Raw genomic sequence first — 18,237 nt, forward strand, 5'->3', positions numbered from 1 at the left:
TTTGTACCGAAGGTGGGTTGCCCAAGTACACTTGCATGCATCATAAATAATGATAGTAGGGTAAAGCACATAAAAGTTTCATACCTGCTTTGTCGGTACTTTCTTCGTCCACTATTGTTTGTCATGTTAAGGTTATACATATTTTTTAAGAAAAATTTAAATATGAAGTATAATTTGACTAATATAATTCTATTATATCAAAAATATCAAAAGTCTACATAACTTTTCAATTGAACTACACTATTATTAAGGATAAATTTGAAAAAAAAGTGACTAATTATTTCTTAATTATTTAAATTGATAATTAATTTTGAACATCTATTTTTAGTGTACCTATCAAATAATTGTGGACGGAGAGAGTATTTAGCCATTTTAGAAATGACACATATTAAGATAGCAATAATTAATGTAGTGAAGTTACGATTTATCCTTATTAATTATAATTTTTTTAAAAATAAATTAAAATTGAGAAATTTTTAATAAATTTAAATGAGAATATAATAGAAAATATGGAAAAGGGCCTAAAATACCCTCAAAGTATTGGAAATGGTACAAAATTACCCTCCATCCACCTATTGGCTCCAAAGTACCCTTCCCACCCACCTATTGGGTCCAAAATACCCTTGTCATCTACCGTCACATTATTAATGCAAGCTATTGCCAATTGAGTGTTTTTAAAAATTATAGAAGTAAATTATCATACATTCAAGTGGCTTAATAAAAATCACCGATAAACTTAAAAATCTGATTACGTTCATCTTAATTATTCTTACGTCTCAATTATGTAATGTTATTTCATAGGTAACTTTTTTTCAAAATAATATATTAAATGTTTTAAAACAAATCATAAATATTTATAAAATTATATTTAAAAAAGTGCATGAATTAATTCGGGATGTATTACTTCTTTACCTTTAATCATAAATTTCTAATTCAATTTTGAAAGAAAGTGTCATTCTAAATAAGCGCCTCAACCTAAATTTAATTGGGGTTTCGATTCGGACTCGAATAATTTTGGATGTCATTTTCAGGAATCTATAATTTCATCGTGTTTAAGTACTGTTTATGACGATTTTGATATTATAATTGGATTATTAATTGGGTGAGGTTTAGTTAGTAATGAGTGGGTAGTGGGTTGGTTTATAAATTATATTAATAAATTAAAATTATAACCAATAGTTGAACGCCAAGTATTTTAAAAAATATTTAAAGAGTTTAATTTTAAAAGAATTAAAAAAGTAGTCAATTTTGAACCCAAAAGTGGATGACAAGGGTATTTTGGAGCCAATAGGTAGATGAAAAGGGCATTTTGAAGCCAATAGGTGGATGAAGGATAATTTTATACTATTTTCAATACTTCAAGGATATTTTAGGCCCTTTTATTTTTTATTTTTTCATAATTTGTCAAAATAGACAAATAAATAAGGTCCACTAAAAGAGGAAAAATAGGGATAAGGAGATTATTTAGTAAAGCGCTTATGATTCTTTATATAGAAAAAGTTTGAATTCACAATCAATAGATAAAAGAATACTTACTAATCGACATTCATCACAATCCTTATTGACAGCGCAAAATGAAGACTTATAATGTAATGACAAAAATATATTTAAAACTTACATGGTGTCTAAATTTGAACTCCGTAAAAGTTCAACTTTACATATATAATGACTTTTCGAAAAGAAAATTCAAATAAACCTCTGACCAAATCTACAGCACCTCTATTCTCTATGTTAAACGGTCGTAATATTTTGATCTTTCAAACTCCGCCCGTGGGGATGGACACTTCTAGCATGGTGATGAATTTATGAGGACCACGTGACAATGATTTTTCTTGTGAGTTGTGAGCCCACGCTATAGCAAATACTAAAGATAAAATTAAGTATCTATTTAGGCATAGGTAAAATTTATACTATTTATATTAATTCAGTACGTGCATATTATGTGTTTAAATTTATAGTTTATTTTATTTAATTTTAATTAATTAATATAACTTTTATTTCATTAAATTATATAATAATAAAAATAGAATTAGTTTGGTGTAAACATCCTGTAAGGATATATTTCTTTCATTTTAGCATTTTAGTTTTATTAATCATGATTACTTTTTCATTTATATATATATATATATATATATATATATATATATAAAGCTGATGCTAGATTTTCCAGAACAAACAATTTGTGTATGAAATCGATAATGAAATACGTATTTAAATGTATGTTAGGTTTCCAAAAATATTACACTTCGATTCTCACCTACAATTATGTGTATAAAATTAATTTTGATTCCGATTTGATTTTGAATAGTCCTAAATGAAGTTATGCTTGTTTATAGGCTTGGTAAAAAAAATTATGATTGAATTTACTTATCAAAATTTGAAATACAACTTCAAAAGCAAAAAAGTAAATTGAAAAACATGTTACAAGATATTTCCCAATTTATAATTTTCACGATAAAACATTGATTTTCAACCAAATATCCTGTGACTAGTAACACTATTAAATGAAGACATTGCAAAAGCTTAATATAACAAGGAATTCAAATACCTCCTCACAGTGGCAATATTGCACCCCCATAAATTCAATAACAGTTAGTTTCAAGAGGAAAAAAAAATATGCAAAAAATTGCAGGTGAGAGGGTTAATTAGTCACTTGTAATCATAAAAGCTACCAACAAACCATGAAAAATCAATCCAATCTTATACAATCCCCTCTTCTCAATGATGTATCCTAAGTTGTCTTGGACTTGGGGGTCTTTTTCTTTGTTAGCCTCCGATTAATCGAGTTCTTCATCCCCACGAAAAACAGCAATGCACCAAGGAATGCCAGGCACTACAGAAGGAACAAATCCGAGTTAACTCATGTTTGGATACATATATAACATTAATTTTGACAACCTGGAGGAACTCTTGTAGAACAATGAAATACTGTGGTTCTCCAATGTTAAAGTGGCTGAAATCGTGCAGAAGTGGAGTGGCCATTATCAAGTAACATATCTGCAGTATTGACGACAGATGATTGAAGGTTAAAACATAGTGTACGGATAAATCTAAACGAAGGTGTCAGTCGATTCTAGGAGACTGAAATTCCTAACCAGTAGAACAGCACCAGTGATGCTGCCAAATACTAATAGCAAACCACCCATTCCTTTTAGAGCCATGAATGCTGCTACCACATGCCTAACCTGAAAAAAGTGTTTCACAAATGTCATATCAGTATCCATTTATTTTTCACGACAGGAATCATGTGAAATAGGAAGAATAGAAAAAATAACCATTTACATCAATTTTTGGTATCCCTGTCCCCAACTTGGATACAAGAAAATCCTGCAGACCAGCCACTTTGGGAGCCAATTCCTTAGCAGCAGGTCCACCATCTTCTCCAAAATCATTGAACCTGCAAAATCGCATTTCACGAAAGGCAGACGCTGCGAAGAAGGGAATCATCAATCATTTCAACAGACTAGTTAAGTAGGCAAAATCTCTGCATCATCCACGAAGAAGAGGAACCTTTTAAGGGGGGAAAGATGCTATGGAAAAAATTTGTGAGCTTGTTGGTTTTATTTGGACTGTTAACAGTGATATCATAAGACGAAAGATGCAAACTTCGACGGTACATTTAAGTACCCATTGGCTTAACACTTCTACAATAGTCAAAAGTACTCCACACACACCCTCTTCATTGAATCGGGCTAGGAAGCAGTAAAACTCAAAAAGAAAATCACTAGCACCATTTCCCCGCAGAGTGCAATTACCATTATTACTGCCTTTGTAATTCCACTGCAACTTGAACCATATACTAATAATAGCCAGTGAAGTACTTGCAAGTTTTTGGATCATTTTGCAACATTAACAGTACTCAAGAAAATACAATAATTTAGTGAACCTGCTGATAGCAGAAAATTACAGCTGAGGATAAAGATGAAAGTTGTTTGCCTATTTAAAAGTTTAATCTGAGGATATTTACTCTAGCTTGTTACGACTAGAGGGGGAAGGCGAGTTCTACAACATATAGGTCAGTTTTCCTGTGGAGTCCTAAAGGGGTAGGAACTTGGAAAGAAATTACCAACCAACAACAACAAGAACATAAAACTAGAAAATATAGTACTAGCTATCTAAAATCCGTTTAAGAATAGAAAGGAAAGGTTTTAGCCAGAGCTGATCTATTTGCCCACAACAGCAGCAAACAGATTTTCCACGACAGAAGACATATCTAAAGAATATCAAGCAAATATCACCTTACTTCACTAACACGTCACATAATTTCTTTTCCTAGAATTAGTTATTAGTTATTCATTTCACAGAATTAGTTACTCATTTTCTGTTTTTATATGTTAAGTGGTAGTTAGAGAGGTTGTTACAAATCTTAACTGAATTATTCTAGAATCATCCATTTGTATATTTGTATAAATAGATAGCATTGTAGTTCAGTTACAATACACATTCATTTTATAACAGAATCACAGATCAGATTCTCTCCTCCTTCTTCCTTCTCTAATGGCAGTCATCAATGGTGACTTTTGCTCAAGCTTTGTGAGCTAAATTTGTCATGTTAAAGAATCACAAAAAGTCCCACATCGGTGGTTAATGAGATAGGTGGACTCCTTATAAGGCTTGGGCAATCCTCCTCCCTTTGAGCTAGCTTTTGGGGTGTGAGTTAGGCCTAAGATCTAATTTCACATGGTATCAGAGCAGGACCCGTCTCACCCGATGTTGGGGCCCCCCAAAATCAAAATTGTCCACGCACCAGATGCTAAGCACTGGGCGTGAGGTGGGGTGTTAAAGAATGACAAAAAGTCCCACATCGGTGATTAATGAGATGGGTGGACTCTTTATAAGGCTTGGGCAATCCTCCTCCCTTTGAGCTAGCTTTTGGGGTGTGAGTTAGGCCTAAGACCTAATTTCACATGGTATCAGAGCAGGGCCCGTCTCACCCGATGTTGGGGTCCCCAAAATTAAAATTGCCCACGCACCAGATGCTAAGCACTGGGCGTGAGGTGGGGTGTTAAAGAATGACAAAAGTCCCACATCGGTGATTAATGAGATGGGTGGACTCCTTATAAGGCTTGGGCAATCCTCCTCCCTTTGAGCTAGCTTTTGGGGTGTGAGTTAGGCCTAAGATCTAATTTCACACTTTTTGCCAACCATGTAGCAACTTAGCTACCTTGAGAGGAGGATAAAAGCTCAAACTATGGCATCTGATGTTACTGCCAACCATGTAGCAACTTAGCTATGTTGAGAGGAGGAGGATAATAGCTCAAGTATGGCATCTGATTTTAGTGCCTAGCAATGCAATCAGTGGCGAATATAGGATTTCTAGAACATGGGTGCATCACTAAAAAGAGGAAAAAATGTATTTAATGAGAATTGATCCCTAGGTAAATAACTCAACCTTCAACCAAGTGCAGTTAGTCCATGGGTTCCAGCAGATGATATTAAACTAATTTTAGAAAATATATGCATGCATAAAATGCCTAGTTTTACGAAGAGACCACAATTCACGTGCCCCAATATTTGCCTATGAATTCTCCCTTGAATGCAAAATAAACAAAACTACGGAGCTTAAATATTTCTTTGTGCAATGACATCTTAACCTACTGTTAATGGATTCATATGTTATCTTTTATACTAGAACACTTCTGGCTCTCTCAGACTGGTCACTCGGCTATTCCACCCTATAGATGTCTTCCAAACAGCTACATTTAGCTCAGTCACGGCCAAGTCAACTGCATCTGATGGCCCCTTACTAATCTATGATGGATCCAAAATCGAATCGACTATCTAACTCAAACACATAATAAAGCAACACCAAAAAGATCAAGGTTCTTCCTCCAGTAACAGACAACTCGGGTAACAGTAATTCCGTATTCAAAGAGCAAAATATGTATGCATACTTTCAATAACCAGTTAGCACAAATAATTATACATGAACACCGCACTAAGAACCACCATCAAAGAAATGAAGCCATTATCTAATCTTCTGAGGGACATTACATAATAACCACTCATTCCAACAACAACATAGTCAGAATAATCCCACAAGCGAAGTCTAGGAAGTGTGGCGTGTACGTATACCTTTACCCTACCTTTGTGGGGTAAAGAGATTTGTTTACCAACAAGACCTTTGATTCAAAAAACAAAATATGGTTCTAACTTTTACCATAAAGACGTGGAAGAAAAACGGAAGTGCGTAAGATATGTAGGAATGATGGTAGCCCTGAAAGGGAAGTGTTGTTGGAAAAACATCCCTCTACCCGTCTGGTTAGATTCAACTCAAGAAAACTTTGGCCAGAACTAAAAGCAACTTGGCTCCAAGAGAAACTAAAACAATAAAGTTAAGACTTTATCCCTGAACCATGACCCAACATGAACTTCATCAAGATTGGAAACTACCATGACACTTTGCCTTGACAGAGAAGTAGAGACCAAAACATAATGAGCCACCCACTTTTTAACTTCCAATACCCTATTTTCCACCCAGCTGAAGCTAGGAGAAAAGAGATTCAACATACAACTAATTGCATCTAGCACAAAACAGTCAAGTCAAAACCACACATATCAACACCCAACTTCAGAATAACAATCAAGATTCACAAAGCTCAAATCTTTTTTCCTTTTTAAGCTTCAACAGATCACTAAAACCCCTTCTTGCTTCCACCATATACTCATACTACACATTTCTTTCAAAACCCACATAGCCCAGCAACATATTTGACTGGATCTATCAACACCCACATACATTTCACTTCATAGCAAACAAATACACAGATAACCAAGAGAGTAAAGAGAAAGTCAAACATGTAAAGAACAGATCTAAATATAAACAAATAGAGGAAGCAAACCATACATTTGCCAAGCAGAGAGAATGAAAACAGAAGCAAAGAGGACCCTTCCAAGAAATGACAAGAACCCCATTTTGCTTGCTATGGATTCTTTGGCTCTCCAAGCTGAGCTCTCCAAGCTGAGAGAAGAAAAATTGAGTGAGGAGAAAGAGCTTAGGTGGGCTTGGATATATGGATACTTCAATTTCTCAATTTATTAAGGATTAAAGTATTCATGTTGAAAGAGCTTAAGGGTTTTTTCTTTCTTTTTGTTATGCTTGAAATATTTTTCATATCTTCTTTTCAAACATCAACATTTTCTTAGAAATTTTGATCATAGTTTAATTTTGAGTTTTGATATGAAATTAGCTTGGTTTGTAAATTTTAAATTTCAAATCTCTTATTCTTTGAACAATAGGAGAAAAAATTTATCATTTTAATTTTTTTTAAAATACAAAAATTAATTTATGTTTTTCAATCTGTGTTATCAAAACCAGAAATTATTGGTTGTAATAAATTGTTCAGAAGCACGAAGTAACTGAAATTTATAGAACCAGTAAGCGAGATGAATAAAAATTTATTTCACAAAATACTTAAATCTGTAAAAACGTACCAAAGTCTGAAATAACCTTCTAGTTTGGAAGAAGATCAAGTCCACTGAACTCACAGTGTCCCCTTAAGAAAATTATTCCCCTCTACTATTCGAGGTTTGATTTGGAATATAACCTCCCAGGGTAAAATGATCTTAATCAGCAGAGTGTAGATACCAAAAACTGTACTGTCAGCGAATCAATCCACAGCAGGAAAGTACACGAAGAAAAATGTGTTTAGAGGAAGAAGGAAGATCAGAAAACTCGTTGAAAAATATTCTGAAGACTGAGTGGTATTTATAGGCTAGAAGAATATGTTCTGAAAGGTTGCAACCCTTTCAGAATTGACACGGCCATTAATGAAAGTTTGCAACCTTTCAAATGGTATTGACTGTTCCTGAAAGTTGCAACCTTTCAGAACAGTCATGGCAGGAAATTTAAATAAATCAGAAAATAAAACGGGTCACGCGCGGATCCGAGTCGTGTCGGGTCAACTAAAAAGTTGAAAACATTTCGATTAAAACTTCTGTTATCAACTAATTAATTGAAAATATTTTTGGCCATTTAATTAAATAAATAATTAAAATAAACTTTGTCCAAAAAATAATCTCTCGATCATTTGTCGAAGCTGAAGCGAGCGACGACGACGACGGCTCAAGGGAGGTCCCTCTTTCCAACCGTTTTAACAATTAATAGGAGTGTTTATGTATTTAAACTCTCCTATTTTTCTTTCCATCACCGATAAGGGACAAATGCCTTTTCATTAAACTATAAGAGGACTTTTCAAGTTTCAACTCTTCAAATTCTCAACTTTTCAAATTTCTCTCCTTCCCTCTATTTTCCATCAATTCTTGCTACATACTCAACAATATATAAGTTTATAAAAATTGCCATTTTAAATATTGCATATAAAGATTAATATTCGTGAAAAGATTGTTCATATAATGGGAAAAGATTGTATTTAAAATAGCTAGTTAATACTAATCATGGCTAGTGAATTTTGTTAAAATATATGTTATTTGGAAGTTTGTAATAACATATGATTCCAAGTTATTATTTATAAAAGAAAGATGGAGATGTAATAACTTCTTAGAATATTTTGATATTTTGCTTGTTTTAATAAGTTTGTATAATAATTGAGATTTTGTTTTTATTGTTTTTATAAATTATGACGCTTTTATGTTTACAATAAGAAATATAATTTAAAAATTCAAAATATATATACAAAATAAAATTTTCAAATTGAAAGCAACATAATTTTAAATCACATGTTGAGAATATAATTAAACAATAAAAGTGTGCTCTCTCTAGTAGCTTAAGTTTTTAGATGAGTTGGTCACACAATTCAATATGCTATCAGAGCAGGCGGAGGTGATCAAACTCAACGCCACCAAAATTAAAAAAAATATTACGTGCTTAGCCCATTAAAAAGTATTAGGCTCACACATGAGGGAGTGTAATGAGAATATAATCAAACAATAAAAATGTGTTCTCTCTAACATAGCTTAAGTTTCTAGATGAGATGATAATAACAAATCAAGTCCAAACAAACCTTATTTACAAGTTAATGAGATGGTAACGCCAAATCAAGTTCAAATAAACTTTATTTACAAGTTAATTTGATTTATCCCTCGGCGTTGTTTTATAGTCATCTTTGCTCATTCTTGCTCTCCCTCCCTCTCTCTCTCTCTCTCTATCTATCTATCTATCTATCTATCTATCTATCTATATATATATATATATATATATATATAATATATATATAATATACTATCTTTACGTATTTGAAAGATTATATAATATTAGATATATTCAAATATTGATGTTCAACAAAATAAAATGTGTTATATAAGTTAATATATAAAGTGATTTATTTTGTTTGATCAATTGAACTATGTTATGTTTTCAATTTTAAAAAAAAGAAGAAAATTTAACACTGTAAGGAATTACTTGGTCAAACGATTATTGATGAACTTAGTAATAGTTCTTGCACGTATTATTAGCTTAAAAAAAATTAACTAACTAGTTAAATGTTTAACATAACATGTAGATAATTAAAACATACGTCTAATTTGTATTGGTACAATTTACTAAACACCTCGTTACCAAAAATTTGATCTACTATTAATTGCGGATCTAAAATTTGATGATCGTGAATGCTCAATTCCTTTAACATAAAGTCGCTAATCAAGATTTTCCTTTTTTATAGAGGCTTACTTATATCTTTTAGTTAGTTAATGAAATACCAAAAAATAATAGAAAAATGAAAAAACTAGAAAGAAATATAAGAAAAGGTGTGTGAAAATATATAAAAAGAAGACAAAAATTATGAAAGAAGTTTCATTTTTGTCAACAAAAATTAAGGGGGTTATACTAGGATTCAAACCCCCAAGTGACGCTTTAACAAAGCATGCATTCAACTTCACGACCAAAACACCCACAGGCTATTTTGTTTAATGGGTGTTGAACGATATTTTTGTATAACTTTTTCAGAATTTTTTTATAGATATATAAAATTTTCGTCGGGGTCAATGCGTGCTCGAGCATCTATAACTCAATACTTAGGTTTGCTTCTGTCTACTATTTTCTTTTTTCCTCATAATAATAATATACTTCGTTCATTTGATATTTGACTTTTATGTTTTTTCTTGGAGATTTAAATTGTATAATTTTGATCAATATTTTAAAATATATTATCAAATTGACAGGAGAAAAGATATTACTTGTAGAGTAGTATTTTTCGGATAATTTTTAAAAATCTATTTTTAATCATACAATATTGAATTAATCTTGAATATTTAACTTCAAAAGATAAGCACATTATTTTTTAAGAACGAAACATGACAACTGATACAAGACGTCGAGTATTTAACTACTTCTTCTCGCTTGATTGGATCTAGATTTCCCTATCTTATTCTCAACAAAAAGAAGTCAATTGAAAACTCTACAATATATGATCTAAAATTATATAATAATATAATGATAGTGAAGGATTAATTAACAAATTCAAAGTCTTATTTAACGGAAAATGACGTCCCTTGGTCATTAAATTAATTAAATGAATCAATTAAAAAAAAGCAATAATTGAGAGGATATGTGGCTGGATTTATCTGGTGAGATCTGATCTAAAATTAAATGATAACAGAACAAAATGATATATTTGTAGTACTACTACGGAGATAAATTATTGTTTATATCATGATGATCATATTTTAGTACATTCAATAAATTTTGGTTTGCTGGCTATTTTATAAATTAAATTGCCTAAAATTGTGAGACTCGCGTAATATCTAATAATTAATTCCTCTGTCATTCCATGTAGATAATACTTGCTACTTACACTCTGTTTGGTTGTTACCTATTGTATTATTCGTTACTATATTTATAATGTTTGTTTTGATTACTATTTATTGTATTATATTGTTAAATTTTATTGTTACGTAACAATGAAAACCTCTATTTTATGGAACAACCGATTTGATGTGTTCCCGTTGTTACTCAATTTCTTTTTTCAATTATATCTTTACATAATATTTCAAAATACTATTTTACCCTTTACTTTATATTATTTAATTCTATTCAAACCTCCTACCCTAGAATAATTAAGGATATTTTAGTAAATTTATAAATTACAATACAGTACGATACAATCAAATCAAACAATTAAAATGTTATTAAACAACAACAAACAATACAGTCTATCCAAACATTGTATTATCATACAATAGAGTACAATACAATACAATACATTATGAAATAATGGTTAACAATAATCCAAACAGAGTGCTAGGAACAATATATTCATCTTATATTGAGTATGTGTAGGGTTAGAAAAGAAAATATTAATATTATACATAGTATTTATGAATGAATTTGTTTGTAAATTACTATGAGAAAAGAAGAACAAAAGGTTTCAAAAAGAGTTCAATTTATATTTTAATGAAAAAATAAGGGTATATTAAGAAAAGAAGATTGAATATTAGTTAGATTTTACAAAAAGTCAAATGAATTACAAACTCAAATTCATAAGGTTTAGATATGGAATTTGCATCTTATAGATAAATCAGCCCTTCAAGGTAACATGTGTCTCAATTACTTTAAGTAGTCTAAAGTTAAAAATAAATTGAAAGACCTTTATATGTCATTCTTGTAATAGAAAGTTAATTCATAATTTTGTCATTTTATAAAATTAATGTAATAATTTATTTTTTTATTTTGTCTTTGCGATTCATTAGCCTCTAAATATGTGTGGAAAGGAAGATTTGTTTATGATATCGTTCAAGAAAGAATATAACATACAAAAACTAAGCGAATAATTCATATTATTGTCAAATTAATTAATTGAGAAATTGATTTTAAAAAAAATAAAAATTAAATAAGAATAGAATTATAAATTCAATTTCTTAGTATACATGAAATAAAAAATATTGACATGTAAATAAAAATGGAGAAAGTAATCGATATTGATATAACTTTGCTTTAAAGCGGTGGACCGTTCCAATCTACAAAAACATTTAAGAGCAAAGTACAATATTTTCTTTTAAGTTATCTTTATCTTTGGGTGAAACAGTAATATTAGAATAACTAATTTCGATATAAGATAGATAAAGTGATAAAAGTGTCCCTTTAAATTATTTTTATACCTCATTTTTTATATTCATGTATAATCATTTATTCATATATTATTTTTAATATCACCTATAATAATATTAATAACTTCACTACTCCTTATTTTTATTATAATAATTCTTCATATTTTTCATTAAAAAAGTACATGAGATGAAAAGAAGACAACAAAAAAATAAAACATACACAAAAGATCAGTATCGTAGCATTTTCGTTTTACCTCTCACTTTATTTGATATATAAAATATAATTTTTCAAGTGGCTAAAAGAATATATAATTAAAATTATGTAATTATATAGTAAGAAATTAAATTAAAATACAAAAATTAATCAAATAAATTCATGAATTAAATTTATTTATAATTTGAGGAAGAATTCTATTGTTTGTTTACATAAATTTTGATGGAAACAGTAACAGAAATATGATTTTAAAATGAAGATAACTTTAGTACTTTACGATTTAAGAATGATATATTTGTTTAGATAAAGTGGCATAAATACTTTGTACTTTGATAAATTTTGGATGAAAATTTGTTCTTAAATACATTTGGTACAATTATAAAAATGTAAACACAAAAAATATTTAAGCTAAATAAGATAAAAAATTTATTTTTAAGAATAAATAATTAAAACTTGAAAAGAATATATAAGAAATAAAAAATGAATGATAATTTTGCAAACAAATAACTTATTCTTAGAATTTATTTAATGCATATTATATTGAAAACAACCAACCAAACAGTCAATACTAAATAATCCCAACATATATCACTTTTGAAATAGAATACTACTCCCTCTATTTCAAAAAAGATGATCTCCTTTCATTTTTAATCTATTTAAAAAAGAATGATTTATTCTTTTTTTGGTAATAATTTTCCACGTGGCAAGTTTAAGATCACAAGATCAAATAATTTTATATATTTAACCTAACTTTAATTTAAGACCATAAAATACAAAAGTCTTCTTTATACTATTAAACTCTCTATCAAATTAAATTAAATCATTCTTTACGAAATAAAAAAAATATTAATAGACAAAGTTACTGCACACATTATTTCCACTCTATCAAACGAAAATAAGTATATGTTGTACCGCATATATCACTTTTGTTACTTTACACCTCCAAACACATCCTATTCTAAGAGCCTGTTTGGCTCAGCTTAAAAGCTGGTCAAACTGACTTAAAAGCTGATTTTTGACTTATTTAGGTGTTTGACAATACTTAAAATAACTTATTTTAAGTTAAAAAAAAACTTATTTTAAGCCAAAAGTTAAAAGCTGGGGTAGGGGTGCTTTTTTTTTTTTAGCTTATAAGCTGTTTTAAGTTGACCAGATTTTTACCTTTTTGCCCTTAATATTTTTATACAATCTCCAAATTACCCACATAACCCTAACATCTCTTTCTTCTATTTTTCCCTTTTCACGTGTGGATGATAGACAATTACTATTACTAATGAATGAAAATAAAATAAATCTTAAATCTTTCAAGTGATCTATTCAAATTATATATTATTAAAATGTAAAATAAGTTGCACATATAACTTAAATAAAAATTTATATTCCTCTTATAAATAATTTGTGATAATAAAGAAATATGTGAATGATAGACAATTATTATTACCTATGAATGAAACTAAAATAAAATCTTAAATCGTTCTTTGATCTATTCAAATTATATATCTTTAAAATCTATAATAAGTTTATACTCCTCTTATAAATAATTTGTGATGAGAAAGAAATATGTGAATGATAGCAAAATATAATTATTTATGGCTGTAAAATATAGATTAATTAACTTTTATTATGTTAACAGCTTTTAAGGGTATTTCAGACATTTTGATTTAAAAAGCTGTTTATCAGCACTTATTTGCCAAACACATCAACAACTTTTTTTTTAATTTCAGCACTTTTATCCAAACGCATAACTGCTTATTTTAAAAATAAATTTCAACACTTTTAAAAGTACTTTTTTAAAACTGCTTTTATTAAACCCATCCAAACGGGCCCTAAGTTTCACATTATCTATGACCTCATGGGCTCATACAATATACACAGAGTAATTGAATATTGCCCATATAATCGAATATTATATTCATGAAAGACAAGTTTAAACGACTAAAAGATAGAAGTGATTTGAACAAATTTGTATAGTCCAACACATCCACCTAAGAAAGTGACCCCATGCTTTTACTTTATATAATATTTTATACTTTCTGTCTCATTTTATATTACACTATTTTTATTTTGGTCAATTTAAAAAAAGATATCACCCATATAATCAAATATTATAGTCATCAAAGTCAAGTTTAAACCGACTAAAAGATAGAAGTGATTTGAACAAATTTGTATAGTCCAACACATCCACCTAAGAAAGTGACCCATGCTTTTACTTTATATAATACTAGGTAAATTATCCGTGTTTCACACGGGATTGAACATTTTATTAAACTTACATATGATTATTCGGTAATATGACCTACAGTAAATGATTAAGTTTTATGGAAAATGAAAAATGATAAAGGTTCATTAAAAGTTTAATTAATGTATTTCAATTCGATTCCTCTATAGCAAAAAAAACTAAGAAATAAAAGTTTTGTTTACTAAAAAACCAAATGTAATTAATTCAACCATTTCAACAACGTTATGACTTGTGGAATTAAAGGTGCAAGAGTAGTAACGTGATATTGCAATCGAAATCAATTTTCTTTGTTTATACGAAGAAACCTGTAGAAAGGGACAAAAGAGAAGATCAACTTTCAATCATCTTCTGTGTAACTTTTAACAAAGTTAAAAGAAAAATGTCACCAAAATAGCAAAAAGAGTTGTCATACTTACATGAATCACTACGACTTATAGTAAAGATTAAGCTCCATGAAATAGGAGGATGAAAACTTTTAGGAATGAAGCAAACTTCATAAGAAGCTTAATTAATGTAATTGAATTCAACTATCCAATGGAAAAAACCTTCAAATAATAGTGGCAGCGAATCTCTCTATTTATAGATAACAGAGGATAGTGTGAATAAATATTTATTGTGCCTTACGGAAAGGTCACAACTTTTTGGAAAAGTTGCAACCATTTGAAAAGGTCACAACCTCTCATAAAAGTCACAATTTTCATAAAAGTCGCAACTCTTCATAAAAGTCACAACTTTTCAGAAAAGTTACAATTTTTGATATAAAAGTTGCAACTCTTCATAAAACTTGCAACTTTTCATAAAAGTCACAACTCTTCATAGAAGTCGTAACTATTCATAAAAGTAACAACTTTTCATAAAAGTCAAAACTTTTCGTAAAAGTCACATATCTTCATTAAAATTGCAGCTCTTCATAAAAGTCACAGTTTTTCTTGAAAGGGGAAGGCTAGTTTTGGAAATAAACAAATTTAAAACGAAATTCTGGTTTGTGGTGGTGCCACGTAGGCGGGCCTAATATTTTCTTTTTTATTATATATATATATATATATATATATATATATATATGATTTTATACTTTCTCTCTCCTTCTATATTACACCATTTCTTTTTTGGTCAATCTAAAAAAAATATCATATTTTCTTATATAGTAAATATTTAATCTAGTTCCTCTTTTATTTTTATTGGTCTCGCTTAATTTTAAATATAATACTCTAATATATTTATGAGGAGAAAAAAGTAAATTTATTTTTTTAAAGGACAATTTGATAAACATTTCAAAATATTTCATTATTTCTTAAACTTATAAAATAATACGAAGGGAGTAACACAATAAAAAAGAAAATCTCTTTCTCCTCAACCTTTAATTTCTCTAGCAGAAGCAAAAAGAAAAAGATGGTTCTAAAAAATGAACATAGCTATGACAGAAGAAGTGAATTAATAGCTTTTGATAACACACAAGCTGGTGTTAAAGGACTAGTTGATGCAGGAGTTACAAAAGTACCCAAAATTTTCTACGTACCAAAAGATGATGCCTATTCAAATAATCCTGAAGAAAACCAATTCAGTATTCCTGTTATAGACTTAGATGGCATAAGTAAAAATCCAACACAACATAAGGAAATCATCAAAAAAATACGTGACGCATCGGAAGCGTGGGGTTTTTTTCAAGTGGTAAATCATGGAATTCCTCAAAGTGTTATGGATGAAATGTTGAATGGTGTTAGGAGATTTTACGAGCAAGATACTGAGGTGAAGAAACAATGGTATACGCGAGATACATCGAAAAAATGTGTGTATAATAGTAATTTTGATCTGTTTAACTCTGCATCAGCTAACTGGAGGGATACTACTTATTGTAATATGGCTCCATACCCTCCTTCTGCTGATGAATTGCCAGAGGCTTACAGGTATTTATTTACTCGTTGTTTTGAAAATTACACTGTATATATATATATATAGTAGATGCTGAATTTTCCTAGCGTGTTTGTGTGTTTATTTCTTTATATTTTGAATATCCTTATTGAAAACACTGACGGATTTCAACCATATTTTGAAAATTATGGCCAATGGTTAAGTAGATGCATTTCCAGGGTGTTCAAACAAAGTTCTTGAATTACTCTCTGAAGCGCTTGGTCTTAACCCGAGCTATCTGAATGACATTGGTTGTTCAGAGGGGCTTGCGGTTTTGTGTCATTGTTATCCAGCATGCCCTGAACCAGAGCTAACTCTTGGAGCTGGCAAGCATTCAGACAGTGACTTCCTTACAGTGCTGCTACAAGATCATTTAGGAGGCCTTCAAGTTCTTCATAAGAATTGTTGGGTTGATATTCCTCCTGTCTCTGGTGCACTAGTAATAAATGTTGGTGAACTTTTACAGGTAATTGTATTTGGCATAAACTCATATGTCATGCTTTTCATTGAGCCGAGGATTAATTGGAAACAGCCTTTCTATCTCTCAAGGTATGGGTAAGGTCCGCATAAATGCTATTCTGACCTCACTTGTGGGATAACGTTGTGTTTATTATTGTTCTTGTTGTTGTTGCTCTTGTGGCATAAATTTTCATATTGAAAGCATATCATGCTTTTCATTGAGTTGAGGTAGGGGTAAGTTCTTCATAGACTCTATCCTCCTCAGACTCCACTTGTGGGATTACATTGGACTTATTATCGTTGTTAATCTTATGGCATAGACTCATATATCATACTTTATTGACGCAAGGGTTTATCAGAAACAATATTTCTACCTCTCAAGATAAGAGTAAAGTTCGTTGTTCGCATATACTCTATCCTCACCAGACCCAATTATGGCCATTACAATGTTTTTGCTGTTGTTGGCGGTGGTGGTTGTGGTGCTCTTGTGGCAGGTTTCTTAGAAATGATTCAAGAATTGGGATATTTTTAGATTTGAATTCGAAATGTGCTAAACTCGGTTCTGTTGGAAAATTTGCAGCTCATATCAAATGACAAGTTGAAGAGCGTTGCACATAGAGTACTGGCAAGCCGTGTTGGCCCAAGATTATCGGTGGCTAGTTTCTTTACCACGGGTCATTCGTTATCATCAAGAGTTTATGGACCAATTAAGGAGTTGTTATCAGAAGATAATCCTGTGAGGTATAGGGAAACTAGTGTGAAGGACTATGCAGATCATTATGATGCAACAGGGATAGGAGGGAAATCTGCTTTGTCAGATTTTACGATATGAAACATTTGTTAGTCTGTAGCTGTTTGATCCTACAATCAGTTATATTGTACTGAATTAAGACATACAAGTGTGTGATCTACTGTTATTTTGATCTGAATCTACTCATTATAGCCCACTTAAATATGAGAGTTTACTATACAAGTGAAGTCTCAAGTAGACAAACAATGAACATGCATTGAAGAGTGAAGACCCTAAGGAAACAGAAATTCACATCAGATGCAAGTAATATTTCGTTAATACTATCTGTCGTGCATGACCTTAGATATGAGGTTGTGGATGACACAAATTACAGTAAGCTGTTAGAAGCAGGGTGTTGTCTTGGTTATCCTTTATTTAATAGTAGTAGTATTATTTCTCTAGTAATTTTTGTTCCCTGATTTCTGTTACATTCTACCATCTCTAGTACCTGAATTATTACATTATTTTAATACTATCTCTGTCCCTATTTAGTTGTCCACTTTAAAAGTGGCACACATATTAAGACACAATTTATTATCATATGTTAGTTACAAATTTACTCTTTAACTTAAAAGATTATGCAACTTCCTAAATATAATAAAGGTATTTTCTGATTTCAAGCAG

General features: G+C 30.2%; 2 protein-coding genes across 3 annotated transcripts; one reads left to right on the top strand and one right to left on the bottom strand.

Annotated features, from left to right (window-relative positions):
• Nucleotides 1-2,500: 2,500 nt before the first annotated feature.
• LOC107023345 lies at nt 2,501-7,053 on the bottom strand. Of its 2 annotated transcripts, none has more exons than XM_015224012.2 (5): nt 6,848-7,053; nt 3,283-3,397; nt 3,096-3,185; nt 2,899-2,997; nt 2,501-2,833 (listed from the first exon to the last, which is right to left on the bottom strand). In XM_015224012.2, exons 1-5 carry the CDS (start codon nt 6,913-6,915, stop codon nt 2,732-2,734), a joined length of 474 nt encoding a protein of 157 aa, XP_015079498.1. In that variant the 5' UTR covers nt 6,916-7,053; the 3' UTR covers nt 2,501-2,731. The 2 variants fall into 2 exon arrangements, with proteins under 2 accessions (XP_015079498.1, XP_015079499.1); XM_015224013.2 differs by having other exon boundaries at nt 3,283-3,428; nt 6,848-7,041.
• An 8,747-nt stretch (nt 7,054-15,800) lies between these two features.
• Nucleotides 15,801-17,892, top strand: LOC107022358 (1-aminocyclopropane-1-carboxylate oxidase homolog). The gene is made up of 3 exons (XM_027917680.1): nt 15,801-16,406; nt 16,555-16,830; nt 17,404-17,892. The coding sequence occupies exons 1-3, from the start codon at nt 15,846-15,848 to the stop codon at nt 17,653-17,655; spliced, it is 1,089 nt and encodes a 362-aa protein (XP_027773481.1). The 5' UTR covers nt 15,801-15,845; the 3' UTR covers nt 17,656-17,892.
• The last annotated feature ends 345 nt before the right edge of the window (nt 17,893-18,237 follow it).

Source organism: Solanum pennellii, chromosome 6 (genome assembly GCF_001406875.1).
Source record: "Solanum pennellii chromosome 6, SPENNV200".
Lineage (NCBI taxonomy): Eukaryota > Viridiplantae > Streptophyta > Magnoliopsida > Solanales > Solanaceae > Solanum > Solanum pennellii.